The 26,126-nt window shown below is 42.1% G+C and overlaps 1 protein-coding gene across 2 annotated transcripts in view; it reads left to right on the top strand.

Moving 5' to 3' along the window:
- Positions 1–691: 691 nt before the first annotated feature.
- The window catches only part of LOC110522516 (phospholipase B1, membrane-associated), a 37,786-nt gene continuing 12,351 nt past the window's right edge, over positions 692–26,126 (top strand). The window contains exons 1-29 of one of the 2 annotated variants that reach the window (XM_021600962.2): positions 692–968; positions 2,098–2,151; positions 2,420–2,483; positions 2,848–2,879; positions 9,888–9,969; positions 10,058–10,109; positions 10,212–10,289; positions 10,407–10,472; positions 10,563–10,621; positions 10,915–10,990; positions 12,472–12,582; positions 12,842–12,907; positions 13,027–13,098; positions 14,255–14,329; positions 14,456–14,516; positions 14,709–14,767; positions 14,949–15,028; positions 15,185–15,228; positions 17,334–17,442; positions 17,623–17,674; positions 18,601–18,681; positions 18,821–18,886; positions 19,128–19,234; positions 19,905–19,986; positions 20,108–20,212; positions 20,347–20,442; positions 23,218–23,289; positions 23,500–23,577; positions 24,308–24,368. In XM_021600962.2, the coding sequence (XP_021456637.2) occupies positions 710–968; positions 2,098–2,151; positions 2,420–2,483; positions 2,848–2,879; positions 9,888–9,969; positions 10,058–10,109; positions 10,212–10,289; positions 10,407–10,472; positions 10,563–10,621; positions 10,915–10,990; positions 12,472–12,582; positions 12,842–12,907; positions 13,027–13,098; positions 14,255–14,329; positions 14,456–14,516; positions 14,709–14,767; positions 14,949–15,028; positions 15,185–15,228; positions 17,334–17,442; positions 17,623–17,674; positions 18,601–18,681; positions 18,821–18,886; positions 19,128–19,234; positions 19,905–19,986; positions 20,108–20,212; positions 20,347–20,442; positions 23,218–23,289; positions 23,500–23,577; positions 24,308–24,368 (2,299 nt within the window). In that variant the 5' untranslated portion in view covers positions 692–709. Of the gene's footprint in view, positions 969–2,097; positions 2,152–2,419; positions 2,484–2,844; positions 2,880–9,887; positions 9,970–10,057; positions 10,110–10,211; positions 10,290–10,406; positions 10,473–10,562; positions 10,622–10,914; positions 10,991–12,471; positions 12,583–12,841; positions 12,908–13,026; positions 13,099–14,254; positions 14,330–14,455; positions 14,517–14,708; positions 14,768–14,948; positions 15,029–15,184; positions 15,229–17,333; positions 17,443–17,622; positions 17,675–18,600; positions 18,682–18,820; positions 18,887–19,127; positions 19,235–19,904; positions 19,987–20,107; positions 20,213–20,346; positions 20,443–23,217; positions 23,290–23,499; positions 23,578–24,307; positions 24,369–26,126 lie in introns of both variants that reach the window. The other variant, XM_021600961.2, reaches the window with a different exon arrangement.

Genomic DNA, 26,126 nt, shown 5'->3' with positions numbered 1-26,126 from the left:
ATTGTATAAAACCATTGTCAAAGCAGTTAAAGGTGTAGAATAGATGGATAAATACAAATAGGATGCTCTGAAGTAAAAAATAATAATACGACATTGGAAATTGTTCATGTAAAAGTGGGGCACACCAACAGTTACGTATTGTCTTTGTTTTCTAACTACTGCCCGAGTACACATATTTATTTTTGTGAGAACTGGAAGCATACCTGTGAGGGGAGTCTAACTGGTAGTAGTTACTGTTGTAGTTGTTTACCAGTATGTATTCCAAGCATGTGATTTTATTTGACCATAGGGAAAAGAGCTAGTGTATAAATATCGAAATGCAGAATTATTTGAATTGAGCTTCAACTCTTACAAATTCCATCCCTCTGCTGGTGCTGTGCCAGCTCAACTTTTCTAGGTGATACATTATGTCACAAAACACACTTTGTCACAATACCAATAAGTTACTCACCCCACTTATATATTTAGCCTAACCCCCAATATTTGCTCGTCACATGGCATGATATGTTGTTAACAATGATTTTCAGTCAGTTTTATGAAACGTTGTGCAGCGATTACATTTGAAACATAAAAGCAACCCCCATCTTTTCTCTCCCTCTCTCTCTCTCTCTCTCTCTCTCTCTCTCTCTCTCTCTCTCTCTCTCTCTCTCGTCCGTGCTTTCATTTTCTTCCATCCATTCCCTTGAATGTGAGCCCAACCCCTCCCACTATGCATATACATGATGTGTGTGCTTTACCATGGACAGGTATATCTGTAAATCACATCAAACATCAAGGTAGAGGGAAGCAAGACGGTAATGGACAATACGCCAAGACAACGGAGCTGTTAGACAAACAGACAGACAGTCAAACAGAAAGACAGACAGACAGAAGACAACTGGTGGCTGGCTATATGAGGACAAACTTTGGCAGACAAAGGATGCTTCCATTACTGGTTATAGCTTTGCTGGGGTTCCCCACGGCAACAGGTTTCTATACACTTCTATAGCCTATTCAAATGATCTGAACATTTTATATATAAAAGTAACTGGGTAAAGTGAAGAATATCAGTGTATTTTTGTCTTAGGTTTGCAGGAATGATATTGAAGAACATTTGCAAGTAGAGTCAAGTTGTATTCTTGCAGTGATTATTGTCATAAAGTAACATCTTAGGGACCTTGTCAATTAAAACCAGGCTTTCAGGGGTGAGACAAGAATTGTATACTTCATGTTTGGATTCTGGCTGTGCAAGAAGAATGTTGTTTTTGCCTCACCTCAGAAATGTGCTCACTAGTTCTGACTAGGCCCTTCAATGTTTTTAAGGGGTAATTCTGACTACGTAGGTTCACATTGATTCTTCTGTATGGCAACATCATAGGGGGCAATGAACTCTCTTGTTTCTACTGTATGGCAACATCATAGGGGGCAATGAACTCTCTTGTTTCTACTGTATGGCAACATCATAGGGGGCAATGAACTCTCTTGTTTCTACTGAATGACAACATCATAGGGGAGGATTCCTGTTGAATGTGTTCTGTTAAAAACTGTTTCTCTTTTCTAAGAAGATAACACTCATCGGGCAAATTTTTGAAAAACTACAGTGTTAAACTCATATTCGTGAATGCATTGTGTCAGTATTTATAACATAGAGAGAGAAGAAATAGATACTTTATTCATCTCTAAAGCAGGGGTCCCCAATTACATTCAGCCGTGTGCCGATTTTTCCTTGAGCGGATGGTAGAGGGGAAAAAACATAGTTATAAATAATTTGTACACTGCAAATTGACCGCTAGAATCCAAAAACGGATATAGTATTGGAAAAAAACAGAATAATTTCAAACTTTGATGACATTGGGATACGATCACGTCTTTCTATTTAAGTGTGGGAATACTTATTTTAATCACTTTGAGCAGATTTTATGGTGATTTTCCAGTCTTTTATGTCCAACAACAAAAATTATTAAAACATTTTGCTCATAAAACTTGGGAGACCAAATAAAGTCGCCCTCGGGCCAAATTCGCTCCCACAGGTGACTTTATTTGGTCCCCCAAGTTTTCATAATTGTTGAACCCTTCTCAATAGTATGTGACCTGTAAAATCTCCTCTGTTATTCCCAGCCTCTGCAATGCCTTGCACCCACACCTCTCTCTCCGAGACCCTTCCGTCCTCAGGTGAGTGTTCACTAACAATCAGTCATTAGTGATATACATTGGCTTGACTGCTGAGGATGTAAAGTACATCTTAACAGATCTAAGAGCCATATGGTCTGGTCTTGTAGCCGGCATGATCTGTCTGGGTTCATTCAGCTCTATATCTGGACACCTAGAATACGAGATCTATCTTCAGTCTCTTTAGTCCTTTTTGAGTTGAGTTGGCTGTTCTGAACGATCAACCAATGCGGTCTTTAGCGGTCTCCTAATTTCACTCCATTCTCTCCAGCTCACAGTGTCAGACCCTCAGATGTGGCTGTGATCTCGGCCATTGGACTGCCCCACACACAAAGGTAAGCAACACATACATTTCTTTAACCTTGATAGATAAGGGGACACTACCAGGGCCCCCAAGTTGTGCAGCGGTCTAAGGCACTGCATCTCAGTGCAAGAAGCGTCACTACAGTCCCTGGTTCGAATCCAGGTTATATCACATCCGGCTGTGATTTGGAGTCCCTTAGCGCGGCGTACAACTGGCCCAGTGTCGTCCGGGTTTGGCCGGGGTAGGCTGTCATTGTAAATAAGAATTTGTTCTTAACTGTCTTGCCTAGTTAAATAAAGGTTAAATAAAAACTAAAACCAGGTGTCACTAGGGATGATTCAATGTGAACACAGAAAGGTTTTCCAGACTTCTGTTTTTCTTTCTCCCTGAAGCAGTGAGCTGTCCAGAGTGTTATTGAGACTTCATGGTAAGCCTGCTTGGGGGGTTTGAGGGGATCCTTGATGTATCAAATCAGTTATCTGAACCAGAAGACAACAAACGCAGGCTATTAACACAGACAGACAGGCAGACAGACACAGACACGCACACAAGTACACACACAAAAATAGCTGACAAATTCTAAAGCATCCTACCACGTTGTCAATTTCCTGTGACCTTAAGCACTAAAATTACAGTCTCAGTCAAATAAAATCTCAATAAAACACACTTTGATTGGTTGATAAGATTGTTTGATAAGAGATATGATTAGTTGATAAGACATGTTGGTCTGCTGACAGATCCTCCTCCATCCCATGCCAAATTTCCTCCCTTTGCAATCTGACCCTCATCAGCTGAAGTCAGAAGTTTACATACACCTTTAGCCAAATACATATAAACTCAGTTTTTCACAATACCTGACATTTAATCCTAGTAAAAATTCCCTGTCTAAGGTCAGTTAGGATCACCATTTTATTTTAAGAATGTAAAATGTCAGAATAATCAAATCAAATCAAATTTTATTTGTCACATACACATGGTTAGCAGATGTTAATGCAAGTGTAGCGAAATGCTTGTGCTTCTGGTTCGGACAATGCAGTAATAACCAACAAGTAATCTAGCTAACAATTCCAAAACTACTACCTTATAGACACAAGTGTAAGGGGATAAAGAATATGTACATAAGGATATATGAATGAGTGATGGTACAGAGCGGCATAGGCAAGATGCAGTAGATGGTATCGAGTACAGTATATACATATGAGATGAGTAATGTAGGGTATGTAAACATAAAAGTGGCATAGTTTAAAGTGGCTAGTGATACATGTATTACATAAAGATGGCAAGATGCAGTAGATGATATAGAGTACAGTATATACATATACATATGAGATGAGTAATGTAGGGTATGTAAACATTATATTAAGTGGCATTGTTTAAAGTGGCTAGTGATAAATTTTTGACATCAATTTCCATCAATTTCCATTATTAAAGTGAGCTGAAGTTGAGTCAGTATGTTGGCAGCAGCCACTCAATGTTAGTGGTGGCTGTTTAACAGTCTGATGGCCTTGAGATAGAAGCTGTTTTTCAGTCTCTCGGTCCCTGCTTTGATGCACCTGTACTGACCTCGCCTTCTGGATGATAGCGGGGTGAACAGGCAGTGGCTTGGGTGGTTGTTGTCCTTGATGATCTGTATGGCCTTCCTGTGACATCGAGTGGTGTAGGTGTCCTGGAGGGCAGGTAGTTTGCCCCCGGTGATGCGTTGTGCAGACCTCACTACCCTCTGGAGAGCCTTACGGTTGTGGGTGGAGCAGTTGCCGTACCAGGCGGTGATACAGCCGACAGGATGCTCTTGATTGTGCATCTGTAGAAGTTTGTGAGTGTTTTTGGTGACAAGCCGCTGTTGTGCCTTCTTCACCACACTGTCTGTGTGGGTGGACCAATTCAGTTTGTCTGTGATGTGTACGCCGAGGAACTTAAAACTTACTACCCTCTCCACTACTGTCCCGTCGATGTGGATAGGGGGGTGCTCCCTCTGCTGTTTCCTGAAGTCCACAATCATCTCCTTTGTTTTGTTGACGTTGAGTGTGAGGTTATTTTCCTGACACCACACTCCGAGGGCCCTCACCTCCTCCCTGTAGGCCGTCTCGTCGTTGTTGGTAATCAAGCCTACCACTGTAGTGTCGTCCGCAAACTTGATGATTGAGTTAGAGGCGTGTATGGACACGCACACAAGTACACACACAAAAATAGCTGACAAATTCTAAAGCATCCTACCACGTTGTCAATTTCCTGTGACCTTAAGCACTAAAATTACAGTCTCAGTCAAATAAAATCTCAATAAAACACACTTTGATTGGTTGATAAGATTGTTTGATAAGAGATATGATTAGTTGATAAGACATGTTGGTCTGCTGACAGATCCTCCTCCATCCCATGCCAAATTTCCTCCCTTTGCAATCTGACCCTCATCAGCTGAAGTCAGAAGTTTACATACACCTTTAGCCAAATACATATAAACTCAGTTTTTCACAATACCTGACATTTAATCCTAGTAAAAATTCCCTGTCTAAGGTCAGTTAGGATCACCATTTTATTTTAAGAATGTAAAATGTCAGAATAATCAAATCAAATCAAATTTTATTTGTCACATACACATGGTTAGCAGATGTTAATGCAAGTGTAGCGAAATGCTTGTGCTTCTGGTTCGGACAATGCAGTAATAACCAACAAGTAATCTAGCTAACAATTCCAAAACTACTACCTTATAGACACAAGTGTAAGGGGATAAAGAATATGTACATAAGGATATATGAATGAGTGATGGTACAGAGCGGCATAGGCAAGATGCAGTAGATGGTATCGAGTACAGTATATACATATGAGATGAGTAATGTAGGGTATGTAAACATAAAAGTGGCATAGTTTAAAGTGGCTAGTGATACATGTATTACATAAAGATGGCAAGATGCAGTAGATGATATAGAGTACAGTATATACATATACATATGAGATGAGTAATGTAGGGTATGTAAACATTATATTAAGTGGCATTGTTTAAAGTGGCTAGTGATAAATTTTTGACATCAATTTCCATCAATTTCCATTATTAAAGTGAGCTGAAGTTGAGTCAGTATGTTGGCAGCAGCCACTCAATGTTAGTGGTGGCTGTTTAACAGTCTGATGGCCTTGAGATAGAAGCTGTTTTTCAGTCTCTCGGTCCCTGCTTTGATGCACCTGTACTGACCTCGCCTTCTGGATGATAGCGGGGTGAACAGGCAGTGGCTTGGGTGGTTGTTGTCCTTGATGATCTGTATGGCCTTCCTGTGACATCGAGTGGTGTAGGTGTCCTGGAGGGCAGGTAGTTTGCCCCCGGTGATGCGTTGTGCAGACCTCACTACCCTCTGGAGAGCCTTACGGTTGTGGGTGGAGCAGTTGCCGTACCAGGCGGTGATACAGCCGACAGGATGCTCTTGATTGTGCATCTGTAGAAGTTTGTGAGTGTTTTTGGTGACAAGCCGCTGTTGTGCCTTCTTCACCACACTGTCTGTGTGGGTGGACCAATTCAGTTTGTCTGTGATGTGTACGCCGAGGAACTTAAAACTTACTACCCTCTCCACTACTGTCCCGTCGATGTGGATAGGGGGGTGCTCCCTCTGCTGTTTCCTGAAGTCCACAATCATCTCCTTTGTTTTGTTGACGTTGAGTGTGAGGTTATTTTCCTGACACCACACTCCGAGGGCCCTCACCTCCTCCCTGTAGGCCGTCTCGTCGTTGTTGGTAATCAAGCCTACCACTGTAGTGTCGTCCGCAAACTTGATGATTGAGTTAGAGGCGTGTATGGCCACGCAGTCGTGGGTGAACAGGGAGTACAGCAGAGGGCTCAGAACGCACCCTTGTGGGGCCCCAGTGTTGAGGATCAGTGGGGTGGAGATGTTGTTTCCTACCCTCACCACCTGGGGTCGGCCCGTCAGGAAGTCCAGGACCCAGTTGCACAGGGCGGGGTCGAGATCCAGGGTCTCGAGCTTGATGACGAGTTTGGAGGGTACTATGGTGTTAAATGCTGAGCTGTAGTCGATGAACAGCATTCTCACATAGGATTTCCTCTTGTCCAGATGGGTTAGGGCAGTGTGCAGTGTGGTTGCGATTGCGTCGTCTGTGGACCTATTGGGGCGGTAAGCAAATTGGAGTGGGTCTAGGGTGTCAGGTAGGGTGGAGGTGATATGGTCCTTGACTAGTCTCTCAAAGCACTTCATGATTACGGAAGTGAGTGCTATGGGGCGGTAGTCGTTTAGCTCAGTTACCTTAGCTTTCTTGGGATGAGGAACAGTGGTGGTCCTCTTGAAGCATGTGGGAACAGCAGACTGGGATAAGGATTGATTGAATATGTCTGTAAACACACCAGCCAGCTGGTCTGCGCATGCTCTGAGGACGCGGCTGGGGATGCCGTCTGGGCCTGCAGCCTTGCGAGGGTTAACACGTTTAAATGTTTTACTCACGTCGGCTGCAGTGAAGGATAGTCCGCAGGTTTTGGTAGCGGGCCGTGTCAGTGGCACTGTATTGTCCTCAAAGCGAGCAAAGAAGTTATTTAGTCTTTCTGGGAGCAAGACATCCTGGTCCGCGACGGGCTAGTTTTCTTTTTGTATTCCGTGATTGACTGTAGACCCTGCCACATACCTCTTGTGTCTGAGTCGTTGAATTGCAACTCTACTTTGTCTCTATACTGACGCTTAGCTTGTTTGATTGCCTTGAGGAGGGAATAGCTACACTGTTTATATTAGGTCATGTTTCCGGTCACCTTGCCCTGGTTAAAAGCAGTGGTTTGCACTTTCAGTTTCGCGAGAATGCTGCCATCAATCCACGGTTTCTGGTTTGGGAATGTTTTAATCATTGCTGTGGGTACGACATCGCCGATGCACTTTCTAATGAACTCGCTCACCGAATCAGCGTATTCGTCAATGTTGTTGTTGGACACAATGCGGAACATATCCTAATCCACGTGATCGAAGCAGTCTTGAAGCGTGGAATCAGATTGTTCGGACCAGCGTTGAACAGACCTGAGCGTGTGAGCTTCTTGTTTTAGTTTTTGTCTGTTGGCTGGAAGCAACAAAATGGAGTTGTGGTCAGCTTTTCCGAAAGGAGGCCGGGGGAGGGCCTTATATGCGTCGCGGAAGTAGAGAGAATAGTAGAGAGAATGATTTATTTCATATTTTCTTTCTTTCATCACATTCCCAGTGGGTCAGAAGTTTACATACACTCAATTAGTATTTGGTAGCATTGCCTTAAAATGTTTAACTTGGGTCAAACATTTCGAGTAGCCTTCCACAAGCTTCCCACAACAAGTTGGGTGAATTTTGGCCCATTCCTCCTGACAGAGCTGGTGTAACTGAGTCTGGTTTGTAGGCCTCCTTCTTCACACACGCTTTTTTAGTTCTGCCCACAAATTTTCAATAGGATTGAGGTCAGGGCTTTGTGATGGCCACTCCAATACCTTGACTTTGTTGTCCTTAAGCCATTTTTCCACAACTTTGGAAGTATGCTTGGGGTCATTGTCCATTTGGAAGACCCATTTGCGACCAAGCTTTAACTTCCTGACTGATGTCTTGAGATGTTGCTTCAATATATCCACATAATTTTCCACCCTCATGATGCCATCTATTTTGTGAAGCGCACCAGTCCCTCCTACAGCAAAGCACACCCACAACATGATGCTGCCACCCGCTTGCTTCACGGCTTGCAAGCATCCCCCTTTTTCCTCCAAACATAACGATGGTCATCATGGCCAAACAGTTTTATTTTTGTTTCATCAGACCAGAGGACATTTCTCCAAAAAGTATGATCTTTGTCCCCATGTGCAGTTGCAAACCGTAGCCTGGCTTTTTTTATGGCGGTTTTGAAGCAGTGGCTTCTTCCTTGGTGAACGGCCTTTCAGATGATGTCGATATAGGACTCGTTTTACTGTGGATATAGATGCTTTTGTTTCCTCCAGCATCTTCACAAGGTCCTTTGCTGTTGTTCTGGGATTGATTTGCACTTTTTGCACCAGAGTACGTTCATCTCTAGGAGACAGACTGAGTTTCCTTCCTGAACAGTATGACGGCTGCGTGGTCCCATGGTGTTTATACTTGCGTACTATTGTTTGTACAGATGAACGTGCACCTTCAGGCATTTGAAAATTGCTCCAAGGATGCTCCCAAGGATGAACCAGACTTGTGGAGGTCTACAACTTGGAAGGTTTTCTTTGATTTTCCCATGATGTCAAGCAAAGAGGCACTGAGTTTGAAGGCAGGCCTTGAAATATATCCACAGGTACACCTCAAATGGACTCAAATTATGTCAATTAGCCTATCAGATGCTTCTAAAGCCATGACATCATTTTCTGGAATTTTCCAAGCTGTTTACACTCTAGGCAGTCTCTTCTGCTGATGTGTGTGGGTCTGGTAGTGGTACTCTCTATTCTACTATTTTCCTTTTGGCATGGTTAATACCTGCCTGGCGCCCGAACAAAATCTTTCTTTACCCCTCTCTAATAAATACCGCTACAAAGGCACAGTCAATTTAGTGTATGTAAACTTCTGACCCACTGGAATTGTGATACAGTGAATTATAAGTGAAATAATCTGTAAACAATTGTTGGAAAAATTACTTGTGTCATGCACAAAGTAGATGTCCTAACCGACTTGCCAAAAACTATAGTTTGTTAACAAGAAATTTGTGGAGTGGTTGAAAAACAAGTTTTAATGACTCCAACCTAAGTGTATGTAAACTTCCTACTTCAACTGTAAGTAGAACGTTTATTTAATTTCATCCAGATAATCTATGACCAGACATAATTTAGGCTTTTTAACCCTTTTTGAAGATATGATTGTGCTTGAAAATGATAAATGCATTGAAAAGAGGGTACATTTGGAGGGAAATTAAATCAATTCAGTTACCTACTTGTAATAATGGGAGTGTCAGGCCTGCTCTTATATAACTTACTGTAACTATTGAACACTCTTCCTTGTCTAATAGGTTATTGTAGATTACTGCAGTATCAATTAGTATCATTGAGAGTAATTGGTTTTAGAAGAGGTTAATATAAGTTAACCTCCCACTACTGTGTGATATCGTTATTGGTCTGATATCAGGACCAACCCTGATACCACTAACAATAAGCCAAGATAGAATCACCAAATTGCAACTTTGCTGCCAACAATTTCCACAGAAAGCATTTCACACGGAAGAGATAAAGACTATTGTACCTCTCACACAATAGAAAAAGGACATTAATAAAGATGAATGCGATCAAACAGATGACATGTGTATCCATTTATTTTATTGTATAAGGAACCAACTAACTCTACCTGTGTGTCAGAGTTAGTGGATAGTAAAAACCTGTTAGCCATTTCTAATAGTGCTTTTTTCACCCCATACTAAAGTGCTATGTAATGTGCATATGACAATGTTGATTTCACTAATAATCAAGCAACTTCCTCCCCTCTCTCTGTCACTTCAGAGCTGCTGACCATGTTTAACCCTGAAATGACCAGGAGTCTTCCTGGTCAGACAAATCTGTATTCTGAATCCTCACAGCACAGGTAAACCACAGCTACACTCAGCTCCCTGTGGGAGCATGAAAGAAAGAAAGAAAAAAATGTATTTCAGACATGTTTCATTCATTTGCAGAGCTCTTGTAGAGCAGGCAAAGGAACTGTCCCTCACCCTCAGGAGGAACCAGGTATTCTAGTATCTCTCCTTCTACATAACCCAACACATTGTCCTAACAGCCTCCCTGTACTGGTTTTCATCTCTGACTGTGTCTTGTACTTCTCTCTAATAGGCCATTGATCTAGACACAGACTGGAAGCTGGTGATGCTATTCGTCCAGGTGGATGAGCTCTGTTTATGTCATGACCAGGTCATTAGCCAAACGCTCATACACGTCTGGATTTAAGTGAAAGTCTGCATTTCATGACACTCCAGTGTTATTAGCTGCATTCCTTTGAGTGAGTGTTGTGTGTTTGTGTCTATGCAGTTCAGCGAGACTGTCACAGCTGCTGTCCAGGAGGTGGATCTTGCTCTGCAGGTGCTGCAGTCACAGGTGCGTTTTGGACACTTGTGTGACACTCTTAGCGATGCTACAGCACATGAATTTAGGTGATCACTAAGATTGTTCACAATGTATTTGCAGTTGAAGCAGACCATTGTCAATGTTGCAGTGTGGGATGGAGAATATGTTCATCAGAACAGGTGATTCTCTCCACCAATAGCATATCTTCTTAATCAGTCAGTGCACTCTTTCCCTGAGTTTATTCTTTTTATTTTATTTGACTGATTGCAGTGCAATAATTATATTGATTATTGTACTGTTATGTTGAGGGTGCTAGCACACAAGCATTTCACTGCACTTTTTATACCTGCTGTGAACTGTGTACATAACAAATATAATTAGATGAGATTTCCTGGATTTTTAAACGATTCTGTGAATCTATAGTGACTAGCTGGTAGATGTTTGGTTTGATTGCTTATATGTCTATTGCCAGGATGTGTCAATGTATGGAGGAAAGACATGAATGGGAGCTCAGACTGCTGAGGGCCATGCTCACTCAAGTCCTGCAGGTTCAATGTCTTGCATCATCAATGTCTTGCATCATCAATGTCTTGCATCATCAATGTCTTACATCATCAATGTCTTACATATGTTTTACATCATCAGTCTTACATCATCAATGTCGTACACCATCAATTTCTTACATCTGTCTTACATCATCAATGTCTTACATTATTCATGTCTTACATCATCAATGTCTTACATTATTCATGTCTTACATCATCAATGTCTTACATTATTCATGTCTTACATCATCAATTTCTTACATCGTCAATGTCTTACACATGTCTTACATCATCAATGTCTTACATTATTCATGTCTTACATCATCAATGTCTTACATTATTCATGTCTTACATCATCAATGTCTTACATTATTCATGTCTTACATCATCAATGTCTTACATTATTCATGTCTTACATCATCAATGTCTTACATCATCAATGTCTTACATCGTCAATGTCTTACACATGTTTTACATCATCAGTCTTACATCATCAATGTCTTACATCATCAATGTCTTACATTATTAATGTCTTACATCATCAATGTCTTACATTATTCATGTCTTACATCATCAATGTCTTACATTATTAATGTCTTACATCGTCAATGTCTTACATTATTAATGTCTTACATCGTCAATGTCTTACACATGTTTTACATCATCAGTCTTACATCATCAATGTCTTACATCATCAATGTCTTACATTATTCATGTCTTACATCATCAATGTCTTACATTATTCATGTCTTACATCATCAATGTCTATGTCTTACATTATCAATGTCTTACATCACCAGTCTTACATCATCAATGTCTTACATCAATAACTTACATCAATGTGATCTCCCCTATCTCCCCAACATCTATGTCAGGGTCGAATTTGGCCCCACTGTGGTTTTATCCCCCCCCCCCCCAAATTGTTTGGACAAAAAAAACCTACCAGTTAATTTAATTTTGGAAATCTTTTCCCAAGTATTCCCACGCATAATAGAGAGACACGTGATCATATACAAATGTAAGCAAGGTTTGAAATTATCATGTTTTTGTCAAATATTATATCTGTTTGTGGTTCTTGCAATCAAATTGCAGTCTACAAATGATTTGTAACGATGTTCTGGCCCACCGACCATCCTCTTATAAAAAAATTGTCCCGCGGGTGAATCTGGTTGATGGTCCCTGACCTATGTCCTGTTTATACTCTTGTCCACATATAAATAAGATAAGATAAGATTAGATTGCATTTTATTGTCTGATTTCAACCAAAAAAATGGTATCATAAAAACTCCTTACAGGACATACTGCAAAATAGAATAAACAACATATGAACAGAAGAGGTTGTAGCACAGGGGACTATACAAGTGAAAAATAAAGTTGTACACTAATCTCTCCTGGCTGTGGATTTAGTGGACAAACATTTCAGTTAAATAGGTGTATTGTACATAGTTCATTTTTACCTAACTCTATTTCATGGTGGTCAGTAGGAGTCCCTTGACGGACACCTGGTGGAGAAGCAGTGGTACAGCAACAAAGATGACTTCACCGTCCTACTGCAGGATGTCCCCTTCATCACAGCAGACCCAGCCTCCTTTATTGTGAGTGACAAGCCATTGAAGCTTCCCCCAATTTTTTATACATTAATGTGACTCTCTCACTGTGTGATGCAGAGCTGAATTGTTATTGGTGTGTGTGTGTGTGTGTGTGTGTGTGTGTGTGTGTGTGTGTGTGTGTGTGTGTGTGTGTGTGTGTGTGTGTGTGTGTGTGTGTGTGTGTGTGTGTGTGTGTGTGTGTGTGTGTGCGTGCGTGCGTGCGTGCGTGCGTGTGTGTGTAACACAAATGTTAATCTATGTACAGAGCGCTGCCCCCAGAGCGGGTGCATTACACACAGACAAACTAGCCGTACAGATGTGGGCCAACTTGGTGAGTCACACCATATACTCCCCATGCTGCTAACACACTGTGGCATTGTCTCTGCTCTCAGTCCTAGTTGAGGCAAACAAAGGAGAATTGACTCTGTTTTTTTTTATTCTGTTTTTCAGCTGCAGCCCACCATAGGCCAGCAGAACATGGAGAACAATGATATGATCATCTCGGTGCCATGCCCCAGTGAGGTGAGAGAGCGCGGCAAGCCTCCAACACATACCTGACCCGGGGTTGTTTTTCTTTCAAATACTTTCTGCGTTTAACTGGGCCTGTCTGGACTGCCAGATGAGCGGGGTTTGCACTTGGGGATGATGCGTTGGTTCCATTGGACTAGACAAGCTCAATGAACTGCAGCTAAGGTATTTGAAAGAAAACAAATACTATTTGAACCCAGTCCTGAAATCTGTCACGTACAGTACATTTGTGGGATTAATAGAATAGAATGTACATACAGTATATGAGTGTAAACCTGAGTGTAATATGAATTTCCAATAGAACAAAAAGGACATCAGTCGTTTGTCAAGTCAATCAGGGAGACACATGCAGAGAAAATGTCTAACTGGCCTCTTGGAGACGGGCCTTTTGTATCCAAATCAGATGTTCTATAAACACCAGCCTGACGGACAGTGACTTTGTCAGCTGCTACAGAATCATAAAGTGTTCATAGAATGCCATCGATACAACACTGAATAATCAGTGTGTCCTTGGTCCTTGTACCTCCAGTCTGGCGTCAACCACTATCATCAGATATGATAATAATCCATAACAAGTCTAGTGACCATCAACCTGCGCCTTGAGTTTTACAAATAGAACACTGGCAAGTATGTGTATTACAGAAATTCCAAATATGCTAAACATTGTGTTGATCACTAAATTAAATATGAACTTTATTCATCTTAAATATTCCCATTACAGCAAACTACTCTAGATGAACGTCTCAACACACAATATAGTATGATTAAGCAATAAGGCCGAGGGGGTGTGGTATTTGGCCAATATACCACGGCTAAGGGCTGTTCTTAGGCGCGACACGGAGGGCCTGGACACAGTCCTTAGCCGTGGTATATTGTCCATATACCACAAACCCCCGGGGTGCCTTATTGCTATTATAAACTGTTTACAAACATAATTAGAGCAGTAAAAATACATGTTTTGTCATACCCGTTTGATATACCATGGCTGTCAGTCAATCAGAATTCAGGGTTCGAACCACCCAGTCAATGATATGATTTAACCCTACTGATCCTCATCTTCCACCCTCTATACATTCATCTGTCCTCCTCTCTGTCTCTCTTTATCTCTCTCTGTCTCACTCTTTCTCTCTCCCCCCCCTCTCTCCAATAGGACCGGCCTTTCTTGAGAACAGAGCGGAACTCTCCCTCAGATCACACCAATGAGCTCTCTCCTCTTTTCGACCCTGTGAGTTATTGTTGTCAGGCCTGTTGATCACGGCTGATGTACTGTAAGGCCCTGCACATTGTGGTGTCTGTGTACACATTATACATGGTAATGACTCTGGATGTCCTCTGCGTGTCTTGTCATCAGATCATGGGCACTCATATGCCCTGCCAGGACCATAGCCCTTCCAACTCCACACCCACCTCAGGTAAGATGAATCCTCTCAATATACAGTATACAGCTTTTAGAGTTATTTGTTGAAATTATCTTACTGAGTTATGGAACATTTAACTTTCCGAGAAAGGACAGGTAGGTGTTAACAGGTTTCTGATAGGGCTATCTGGATAAAGTTTGCCTTACGCCATTCTCATCACCTGATCCATCTTCTATGCATTCACAGTTCACGCCCTTCGGCCTGGCGATATCAAAGTCGTAGCTGCAGTGGGAGACTCTCTGACAGTAAGTCACCTACTCCTTGTTTACCTTTTATCTGTAGTACATGATTGAGTTACTTTACATACTGTGAGCTAATCTACATTACCCAGTTGTAGGGCTGTCACTTATCATATGTGATTTCTATCTGTATTATTAAACTCATGCTATTGCTATCTCCATAACACTCTCTTTGACTGGTCGGCAGGCGGGCAACGGTGTTGGATCGGGATCCAGTGTTAACAACTTACTGGATGTTACGACGCAGTACCGGGGTTTATCATGGAGGTGGGTCCTTATCACCCCTGTAATAAAACAATAGTTCAGAGTGGAGTGTCAATGTCAGTTCATCTTCCTGTGCTGTGTGTTACCTGGGAGAGGTGAACACTAATCTATATGGTGGGCATCCCTACCCAGTCTATATTCTGTCTTTGTGTTTCTCAGTGTGGGTGGAGACGAGAACCTCACCACTGTCACCACTCTTCCCAGTGAGTCTCCTTTTCTTTTAACGCTGTCATCTTCTTTTAGTTATCAGGCTGCTCATGTAGCCAAATTGTTGCCAAAATGTTACCAAAATGTAGCCAAAATATTGATAAAATGCTGGAATTCACATTTACACATGTACAATAAGTAAGTAAAATACCGTTCTCCTATGTGTATCATTATCAAATCACATTTTATTTGTCACATGCACCGAATACAACAGGTGTAGATCTTATGGTGAAATGCTTACTTACAAGCCCTTAACCAAACATGCTTTAAGAAGTTCAGAAAAATAAATAAAAATAAGTGTCAAGTAATTAAAAATAAATAAAAGTGATAATTAATTAAATAGCAGCATTAAAATAACAAGCGAGGCTATATACAGGGGGAACCGGTACAGAGTCAATGTGCTGGGGCCCAGTTAGTTGAGGTAATTGTGTTAGTATGTACTGTACATGTAGGTAAAGTGACTATGCATAGATAATAAACAGAGAGTAGAAGCAGCGTAAAAGAGGGGTCTGGGTAGCCATTTGATTAGCTGTTCAGGAGTCTTATGGCTTGGGGGTAGAAGCTGTTAAGAAGCCTTTTGGACCTCAAATCAAATCAAATCAAATTTATTTATATAGCCCTTCGTACATCAGCTGATATCTCAAAGTGCTGTACAGAAACCCAGCCTAAAACCCCAAACAGCAAGCAATGCAGGTGTAGAAGCACGGTGGCTAGGAAAAACTCCCTAGAAAGGCCAAAACCTAGGAAGAAACCTAGAGAGGAACCAGGCTATGTGGGGTGGCCAGTCCTCTTCTGGCTGTGCCGGGTGGAGATTATAACAGAACATGGCCAATATGTTCAAATGTTCATAAATGACCAGCATGGTCGAATAATAATAAGGCAGAACAGTTGAAACTGGAACAGCAGCACGGTCAGGTGGACTGGGGACAGCAAGGAGTCATCATGTCAGGTATTCCTGGGGCATGGTCCTAGGGCTCAGGTCCTCCGAGAGAGAGAAAGAAAGAGAGAATTAGAGAGAGCATATGTGGGATGGCCAGTCCTCTTCTGGCTGTGCTGGGTGGAGATTATAACAGAACATGGCCAGGACCTCGACTTGTTGTTCCGGTACCGCTTGCTGTGCGGTAGCAGAGAGAACAGTCTACGACTAGGGTGGCTGGAGTCTTGGACAATTTTTATGGCCTTCCTCTGACACCCCCTGACATAGAGGTCCTGGATGGCAGGAAGCTTGGCCCCAGTGATGTACTGGGCCGTACGTACTACCCTCTGTAGTACCTTGCAGTCGAACGGCTGAGCGGTTGCTATACCAGGCAGTGATGCAACCAGGATGCTCTCAATCGTGCAGCTGTTTGGGCGGTATGCAAATTGGAGTGGGTCTAGGGTTTCTGGGATAATGGTGTTGATGTGAGCCATGACCAGCCTTTCAAAGCACTTCATGGCTACAGAAGTGAGTGCTATGGGTCGGTAGTCATTTAGGCAGGTTACCTTAGTGTTCTTGGGCACAGGGACTATGTTGGTCTGCTTGAAACATGTTGGTATTACAAACTCAGTCAGGGAGAGGTTGAAAATGTCAGTGAAGACACTTGCCAGTTGGTCAGCGCATGCTCTGACTACACGCCCTGGTAATCCGTCTGGTCCTGCGAATGTGAATGTTGACCTGTTGAAAGGTCTTACTTACATCGGCTACGGAGAGCGTGATCATACAGTAGTCTGGAACGGCTGGTGCTCTCATGCATGTTTCAGTGTTACTTGCCTCAAAGCGAGCATAGAAGTAATTTTGCTTGTCTGGTAGGTTCATGTCACTGGGCAGCTCTTGGCTGTGCTTCCCTTTGTAGTCTGTAACAGTTTGCAAGCCCTGCCACATCGGGATGAGCGTCAGAGCCGGTGTAATACAATTTGATCTTAGTCCTGTATTGACACTTTGCCTGTTTGATGGTTCGTCGGAGGGCATAGCGGGATTTCTTATAACCTTCCGGGTTAGAGTCCTGCTCCTTGAAAGCGGCAGCTCTCCATGGCTTCTGGTTTTAGTGGTTCAATGTGGGCTACCCAGATCAATGTATCCAGGTTGGACTGATGTGTCGTTTTCTTTTGTGTTACTGCTCAGATATCCTGCGTGAGTTTAACCCCTCCCTGACCGGCTTCTCAGTGGGCAAAGGCAAAGAGCACACCCCTCAGGCCTTCCTCAACCAGGCTGTGGCCGGGGGAAAAGCCAAGTAAGTCTCATCACCCATCCATTTGATCATTTTCTATCCAGACATACCTGCCTTACTGACTGACTATATTTTACTGAATAGGTTTTACTGAAAATGTACTGAATAGGTTTTATATTGAATAGTTTTTTTTGTTTTTATTTGCTGAATGGTGATGTTGGATTGTCTGTGTTTGTTTTGAAGAGACATACCAGAACAAGTGCGAGCATTGGTGGCCAGGATGAAGAATGACTCGGTTAGAGACTATCCTGAATTATATTTGAATCTTGGTGGGAAAAGTACCCAATTGTCATACTTGAGTAAAAGTATACATACCTTAATAGAAATGTACTCAAGTAAAAGTGAAAGTCACCCAGTAAAATACTACTTGAGTAAAAGTCCAAAAGTATTTGGTTCTAAATATACTTCAAAAGTAAATGTAATTACTAAAATATACTTAAGTATCGAAAGCAGGCCTCCTGGGTGGCGCAGTGGTTAAGGGCGCTGCACTGCACGCGCTAGCCAAGGTTGCCAGGTGCACGGTGTAGCCTCCGACACATTGGTGCGGCTGACTTCCGGGTTGGATGCGCGCTGTGTTAAGAAGCAGTACGGCTGGTTGGGTTGTGTATCGGAGGACGCATGACATTCAGCCTTCGTCTCTCCCGAGCCCGTACGGGAGTTGTAGCAATGAGACAAGATAGTAGCTACTACAACAATTGGATACCACGAAATTGGGGAGAAAAGGGGTAAAAATATATATATATTTTTTTTATAGTATCGATAGCAAAAGTAAAAGTATAAATATATTTTCTTGTTTTTTAAATTTATGGATAGCCAGGGGTACATTGCAACACTCAAACATGATTTACAAACAATGCATTTGTGTTTCGTGAGTCTGCCAGATCAGAGGTAGTTGGGATGACCACGTGTTCTCTTGATGTGAATTGGACTATTGTAATGAGTAATTTTGGGTGTCAGGCAAAATGTATAGAGTAAAAAGTACATTATTTTCATTAGGAATGTAGTGAAATAAAAGTTAAAAAAATAAATAGTCAAGTACAGATACCCCAAAAAACGACTTAAGTAGTACTTTAAAGTATTTGTACTTAACACCACTGTCTACCACACATAGATTGATATGATACACAAGTTCATATTATCTGAACATGTCCCCTTACACAGCTTGTTAATTTCCAAGAAGACTGGAAAGTGATCACTTTGTTCATTGGAGGCAATGACATGTGTGACTACTGCCACAGCTCTGTGAGTACCAATACGATGTGTATACGTTACAATAAAATGCGACACCATTCTATATCGTGACCTTCTCTAACAACTCTGTCTGCAGTGATACTGTAATGTTCCATTGCTCTGACTGTCACTACCTGTTATTGCCCCACAGCTGTTTTATTCCACTGAGAACTATGTGCGACACATTCGTGAGTCTCTGGATTACCTTCATAAACAGGTAGGAGCTGAAGGCGTGTCACAGTTTTCTCTTAATTTGTCCCTTTTCCACCTTCTTGCATTTACAGATCAGATCAGATAGCACAAGCTTTCCTCTGTTTTCAATTACTTTTTTCAATTTGAAAAACATTCTCTCTCTCTCTCTCTCTCTCTCTCTCTCTCTCTCTCTCTCTCTCTCTCTGTCTCTCTCTTTCTCTCGGTCTCTCTCCTTCTCTCGGTCTCTCTCCTTCTCCCCCTCAAAGGTCCCTAGAGCCCTGGTCAATCTGGTGGAGCCACTCTACATCCCCGTCCTGAGACAGATGCACACAGACTTAAATGCAGATCTCAAGTGCCCTACCTGGCTTGTCAAGTAAGTGTCTGTCCCTGCAGGTGTAGAATCTAACTAGAGCATTTGCTGGAAGGAGTTTTCACCATTGTAAAATCCATGATGGGGAATGTGCAAGTGCACACTTTGAATCTAGATGCAGCCTATCTATAATCCTCCTCATCAAGCCACCACTTTCATATGTTTGCCATATGCAGGGAAATGTGCCAATGTGCCGTCTCTGAAATAACACCTGATCTCTGAAATGAAGATCAATAACACCTGATCTCTGAAATGAAGATCAATAACACCTGATCTCTGAAATGAAGATCAATAACACCTGATCTCTGAAATGAAGATCAATAACACCTGATCTCTGAAATGAAGATCAATAACACCTGATCTCTGAAATTAAGATCAATAACACCTGATCTCTGAAATGAAGATCAATAACACCTGATCTCTGAAATTAAGATCAATAACACATTGATCTCTGAAATGAAGATCAATAACACATTGATCTCTGAAATGAAGATCAATAACACCTGATCTCTGAAATGAAGATCAATAACACCTGATCTCTGAAATGAAGATCAATAACACATTGATCTCTGAAATGAAGATCAATAACACATTGATCTCTGAAATGAAGATCAATAACACCTGATCTCTGAAATGAAGATCAATAACACCTGATCTTGTATCTCTCCTTCAGTATTCTGTGTCCCTGTGTCATCTCGCCAAAGGAGGGTTCTGAAGCACTTCGTCAACTCAATGGTCTAAACAGAGATTATCAGGTATGGCAAAGACTAATTCTGCAGTGCATGTGGGACCACAATATTATACTTGACTCTATGGTAAATACTATAGTGCGTGATGATGAATTACCAATAACAAAAACAAACTAACCTCTTTCAGCGTGGACTGCATGAGCTTGTGGAGTCAGGACGGTACGACACTCATAACAACTTCACGGTGGTCCTGCAGCCTTTCCTACGAGACATCATCGTTCCCCAGACAGAGGTTAGGCACACTGCATTGTCACTCCTCTTAACTGTGAATCAACAATAGGTTAACTGATCAATCTGTGTGATTCCAATGCCCTTTCATGGTGCCACACACATACACTCAAACTGTCCCCTCTGTCTCACCCACAGAATGGACGTCCAGACCGTACTTACTTCAGTCCTGACTGCTTCCATCTCAGTCAGAAGACCCATACTCTGATAGCCCGCGCTCTCTGGAATAACATGGTGAGACTCAATAACACTATCACAATGTATCCATCTATAAATTATATAGAGCCTGACATGTCATCAATATATGTGACATGTCATATATGTACAGTGTGTATGTATGTATGTATGTATGTATGTGTGTGTGTGTGTGTGTGTGTATGTATGTGTGTGTGTGTGTGTGTGTGTGTGTGTGTGTGTGTGTGTGTGTGTGTGTGTGTGTGTGTGTGTGTGTGTGTGTGTGTGTGTATATACACTGCTCAAAATAAAGGGAACACTTAAACAACACAATGTAACTTCAAGTCAATCACACTTCTGTGAAATCAAACTGTCCACTTAGGAAGCAACACTGATTGACAATAAATTTCACATGCTGTTGTGCAAATGGAATAGACAACAGGTGGAAATTAAGACCACCCCCAATAAAGGAGTGGTTTTGCAGGTGGGGACCACAGACCACTTCTCAGTTCCTATGCTTCCTGGCTGATGTTTTGGTCACTTTTGAATGCTTTCACTCTACTGGTAGCATGAGACGGAGTCTACAACCCACACAAGTGGCTCAGGTAGTGCAGCTCATCCAGGATGGCACATCAATGCGAGCTGTGGCAAGAAGGTTTGCTGTGTCTGTCAGCGTAGTGTCCAGAGCATGGAGGCGCTACCAGGAGACAGGCCAGTACATCAGGAGATGTGGAGGAGGCCGTAGGAGGGCAACAACCCAGCAGCAGGACCGCTACCTCCGCCTTTGTGCAAGGAGGAGCAGGAGTAGCACTGCTAGAGCCCGGCAAAATGACCTCCAACAGGCCACAAATGTGCATGTGTCTGCTCAAACGGTCAGAAACAGACTCCATGATGGTGGTATGAGGGCCCGACGTCCACAGGTGGGGGTTGTGCTTACAGCCCAACACCGTGCAGGACGTTTGGCATTTGCCAGAGAACACCAAGATTGGCAAATTCGCCACTGGCGCCCTGTGCTCTTCCCAGATGAAAGCAGGTTCACACTGAGCACATGTGACAGACGTGACAGAGTCTGGAGACGCCTGCAACATCCTCCAGCATGACCGGTTTGGCGGTGGGTCAGTCATGGTGTGGGGTAGCATTTCTTTGGGGGGCCGCACAGCCCTCCATGTGCTCGCCAGAGGTAGCCTGACTGCCATTCGGTACCGAGATGAGATCCTCAGACCTCTTGTGAGACCATATGCTGGTGTGGTTCCTCCAATTGGAAGACAATGCTAGACCTCATGTGGCTGGAGTGTGTCAGCAGTTCCTGTAAGAGGAAGGCATTGATGCTATGGACTGGCCCGCCCGTTCCCCAGACCTGAATCCAATTGAGCACATCTGGGACATCATGTCTCGCTCCATCCACCAACGCCACGTTGCACCACAGACTGTCCAGGAGTTGGTGGATGCTTTAGTCCAGGTCTGGGAGGAGATCCCTCAGGAGACCATCCGCCACCTCATCGGGAGCATGCCCAGGCGTTGTAGGGAGGTCATACAGGCACGTGCAGGCCACACACACTACTGAGCCTCATTTTGACTTGTTTTAAGGACATTACATCAAAGTTGGATCAGCCTGTAGTGTGGTTTTCCACTTTAATTTTGAGTGTGACTCCATATCCAGACCTCCATGGGTTGATAAATTTGATTTCCATTGATAATTTTTGTGTGGTTTTGTTGTCAGCACATTCAACTATGTAAAGAAAAACGTATTTAATAAGAATATTTCATTCATTCAGACCCTAGGATGTGTTATTTTAGTGTTCCCTTTATTTTTTTGAGCAGTGTATATATATATATATATATATATATATATACCATTCAAAAGTATGGGGTCACTTAGAAATGTCCTTGTTTAGAAGGCCAGCATCCCGAAGTCGCCTCTTCACTGTTGATGTTGAGACTAGTGTTTTGCGGGTACTATTTAATGAAGCTGTCAGTTGAGGACTTGTGAGGTGTCTGTTTCTCAAACTAGACACTCTAATGTACTTGTGCACTTGCTCAGTTGTGCACCGGGGCCTCCCACTCCTCTTTCTATTCTGGTTAAAGCCAGTTTTGCGCTGTTCTGTGAAGGAAGTAGTACACAGCGTTGTACGAGATCTTCAGTTTCTTGGCAATTTCTCGAATGGAAAAGCCTTCATTTCTCAGAACAAGAATAGACTGACGAGTTTCAGAAGAAAGTTATTTGTTTTGGGCCATTTTGAGCCTGAAATCAAACCCACACATGCTGATGCTCCAGATACTCAACTAGTCTAAAGAAGGCCAATTTTATTTCTTCTTTAAACAGAACAACAGTTTTCAGCTGTGCTAACATAATTGCAAAATAGTTTTCTAATGATCAATTAGCCTTTTAAAATTATAAACTTGGATTAACTAACACAATGTGCTATTGAAACACAGGAGTGATGGTTGCTGATAATGGGCCTCTGTTCTCCTATGTAGATATTCCATGAGAAATCCGCCGTTTCCAGCTACAATAGTTATTTACAACATTAACAATGTCTACACTGTATTTCTGATCAATTTGATGTTATTTTAATGGACAAAAAATGTGCTTTTCTTTCAAAAACAAGGACATTTCTAAGTGATCCCAAACTTTTGAACGGTAGTATATATACTGTGTATATATACTGTATAAATGGCTCTGACTGTTACTACCCAAAGCAGAATACTGTGTTTTGTCATTGAGGGACACACATTACATATTCAGTTGATCCAGGATATCATAGCATCACCCCAGTTCTTTTGAATTTACTGAGATGTTAGTAAATCATTCTCCTTGCTCTTGTGTTCCCTTAGCTGGAGCCTCTGGGCAAGAAGACTGTCAAACTGTACTTTGATGATGGTATCCCTGTGAAATGCCCCTCTAAGGTACAGTCTTATGGCTCCACATGTTTACAATTGTAGCAACTACAGAAGTACTGTGTTGTCTACACATCACTTCATGCCATTAACTGACTATATTTCGGTCACTCTTTTACAGAGAAGAGTGCGATAAGAACATAAGCCAGTTAATGAATATAAAGTGTTGATAGTACTATATGTTTAGCTTATGCAAATGTATCTCTGTCTTCCCCCAAGATCTCACCATTCGTGCGGACCTATGTCAACAGCAATTACACCTATGAGGAACCCGCCCCAACACCTCCACCAATCACGGTAGGCCACCCACCCAGGTTCAAATCTTTGTGACTTCTAGTAAAACATGTGTTGATAAGGTAGACCAGGCTAATACTTGTGATAATGGATAATGACAGCTGTTATTAAATAACTGTGTTCATCATTAATTTAGGTATGGTGGCATTGAACTGTGTTCATCATTAATTTAGGTATGGTGGCATTGAACTGTGTTCATCATTAATTTAGGTATGGTGGCATTGATCTGTGTTCATCATTAATTTAGGTATGGTGGCATTGAACTGTGTTCATCATTAATTTAGGTATGGTGGCATTGAACTGTGTTCATCATTCATTTAGGTATGGTGGCATTGAACTGTGTTCATCATTAATTTAGGTATGGTGGCATTGATCTGTGTTCATCATTCATTTAGGTATGGTGGCATTGAACTGTGTTCATCATTAATTTAGGTATGGTGGCATTGATCTGTGTTCATCATTAATTTAGGTATGGTGGCATTGAACTGTGTTCATCATTAATTTAGGTATGGTGGCATTGATCTGTGTTCATCATTAATTTAGGTATGGTGGCATTGATCTGTGTTCATCATTAATTTAGGTATGGTGGCATTGATGAATGAAATGTGTTAAAATACTGTCTCACTTTGATCTGTCTCCCTGTCTCTGTCTGTCTGTCTGTCTGTCTGTCTGTCTGTCTGTCTGTCTGTCTGTCTGTCTGTCTGTCTGTCTGTCTGTCTGTCGTCTCTCCCAGAGCTGGGGAAGTGACTTCTCTTGTGTGGTCTTGGCTCCATCCACCTCTGTGCCTACATCAGGTGAGAGTGAGTGTGTTAAGAGATGACAAGGTTTCATAAGAGGAAGTGCATAGCTAAGGGAAGGACAATGACCTGGTTGCATACATTTGTCCACCCCCTTACCAGACCAATCAGATCAAATTGTATTGGTCACATACACGTGTTTAGCAGATGTTATTGCGGGTTTAGTGAAATGCTTGTGTTTCTAGCTCCGACAGTGCAGTAATACAGTTGAAGTCGGAAGTTTACATACACTTACTGTAGGTTGGAGTCATTAAAACTCGTTTTTCAACCACTCCACAAGTTTCTTGTTAACAAACTATAGTTTTGGCAAGTCGGTTAGGACATCTACTTTGTGCATGACACAAGTAATTTTGCCAATAACTGTTTACAGACAGATTATTTCACTTATAATTCACTGTATCACAATTCCAGTGGGTCAGAAGTTTACATACTCTTAAGTTGACTGTGCCTTTAAACAACTTGGAAAATTCCAGAAAATGATGTCATGGCTTTAGAAGCTTCTGATAGGCAATTTAAATCATTTGAGTCAATTGGAGGTGTACCTGTGGATGTATTTCAAGGCTTACCTTCAAACTCAGTGCCTCTTGTCTTGACATCATGGGAAAATCAAAAGAAATCAGCCAAGAAAGACCTCAGAAAAAATGTTTGTAGACCTCCACAAGTCTGGTTCATCCTTGGTAGCAATTTCCAAATGCCTGAAGGTACCACGTTCATCTGTACAAACGATAGTACGCAAGTATAAACACCATGGGACCACACAGCCATCATACCGCTCAGGAAGGAGACTCGTTCTGTCTCCTAGAGATGAATGTACTTTGGTGTGAAAAGTGCAAATCAATCCCAGAACAACAGCAAAGGACCTTGTGAAGATGCTGGAGGAAACAGGTACAAAAGTATCTATATCCACAGTAAAACGAGTCCTATGTTGACATACCCTGAAAGGCCACTCAGCAAGGAAGAAGCCACTGCTCCAAAACCGTCATTAAAAAGCCAGACTATGGTTTGCAACTGCACATGGGGACAAAGATCATACTTTTTTGGAGAAATGTCCTCTGGTCAGATGAAACAAAAATAGAACTGTTTGGCCATAGTGACCATCATTTTGTTTGAAGGAAAAAGGGGGACTCTTGGAAGCTGAAGAACACCATCCCAACCATGAAGTACGGGGTGGCAGCATCATGTTGTGGTGGTGCTTTGCTGCAGGAGGGATTGGTGCACAAAATAGATGGCATCATGAGGATCAGTCAGGAAGTTAAAGCTTGGTCGCAAATGATTCTTCCAAATGGACAATGACCCCAAGCATACTTCCAAAGTTGTGGCAAAATGGCTTAAGGACAACAAAGTCAAGGCATTGGAGTGGCCATCACAAAGCCCTGACCTCAATCCTGTAGAAGATTTGTGGGCAGAACTGAAAAAGCGTGTGTGAGCAAGGAGGCCTACAAACCAGACTCAGTTACACCAGCTCTGCCAGGAGGAATGGTCCAAAATTCACCCAACTTATTGTGGGAAGCTTGTGGAAGGCTACCTGGAACGTTTGACCCAAGTTAAATAATTTAAAGGCAATGCTACCAAATACTATTTGAGTGTATGTAAACTTCTGACCCACTGGGAATGTGATGAAAGATATAAAAGCTGAAATAAATCATTCTCTCTGCTATTATTCTGACATTTCACATTCTTAAAATAAAGTGGTGATCCTAACTGACCTAAAACAGGGAGTTTTTACTTTGATTAAATGTCAGGAATTGTGGGAGA

This window comes from Oncorhynchus mykiss, chromosome 4, assembly GCF_013265735.2.
Source record: "Oncorhynchus mykiss isolate Arlee chromosome 4, USDA_OmykA_1.1, whole genome shotgun sequence".
Taxonomy (NCBI): domain Eukaryota; kingdom Metazoa; phylum Chordata; class Actinopteri; order Salmoniformes; family Salmonidae; genus Oncorhynchus; species Oncorhynchus mykiss.
Note: the sequence above shows the minus strand (reverse complement) of the source record. Positions and strands in the feature narration are given on the sequence as shown.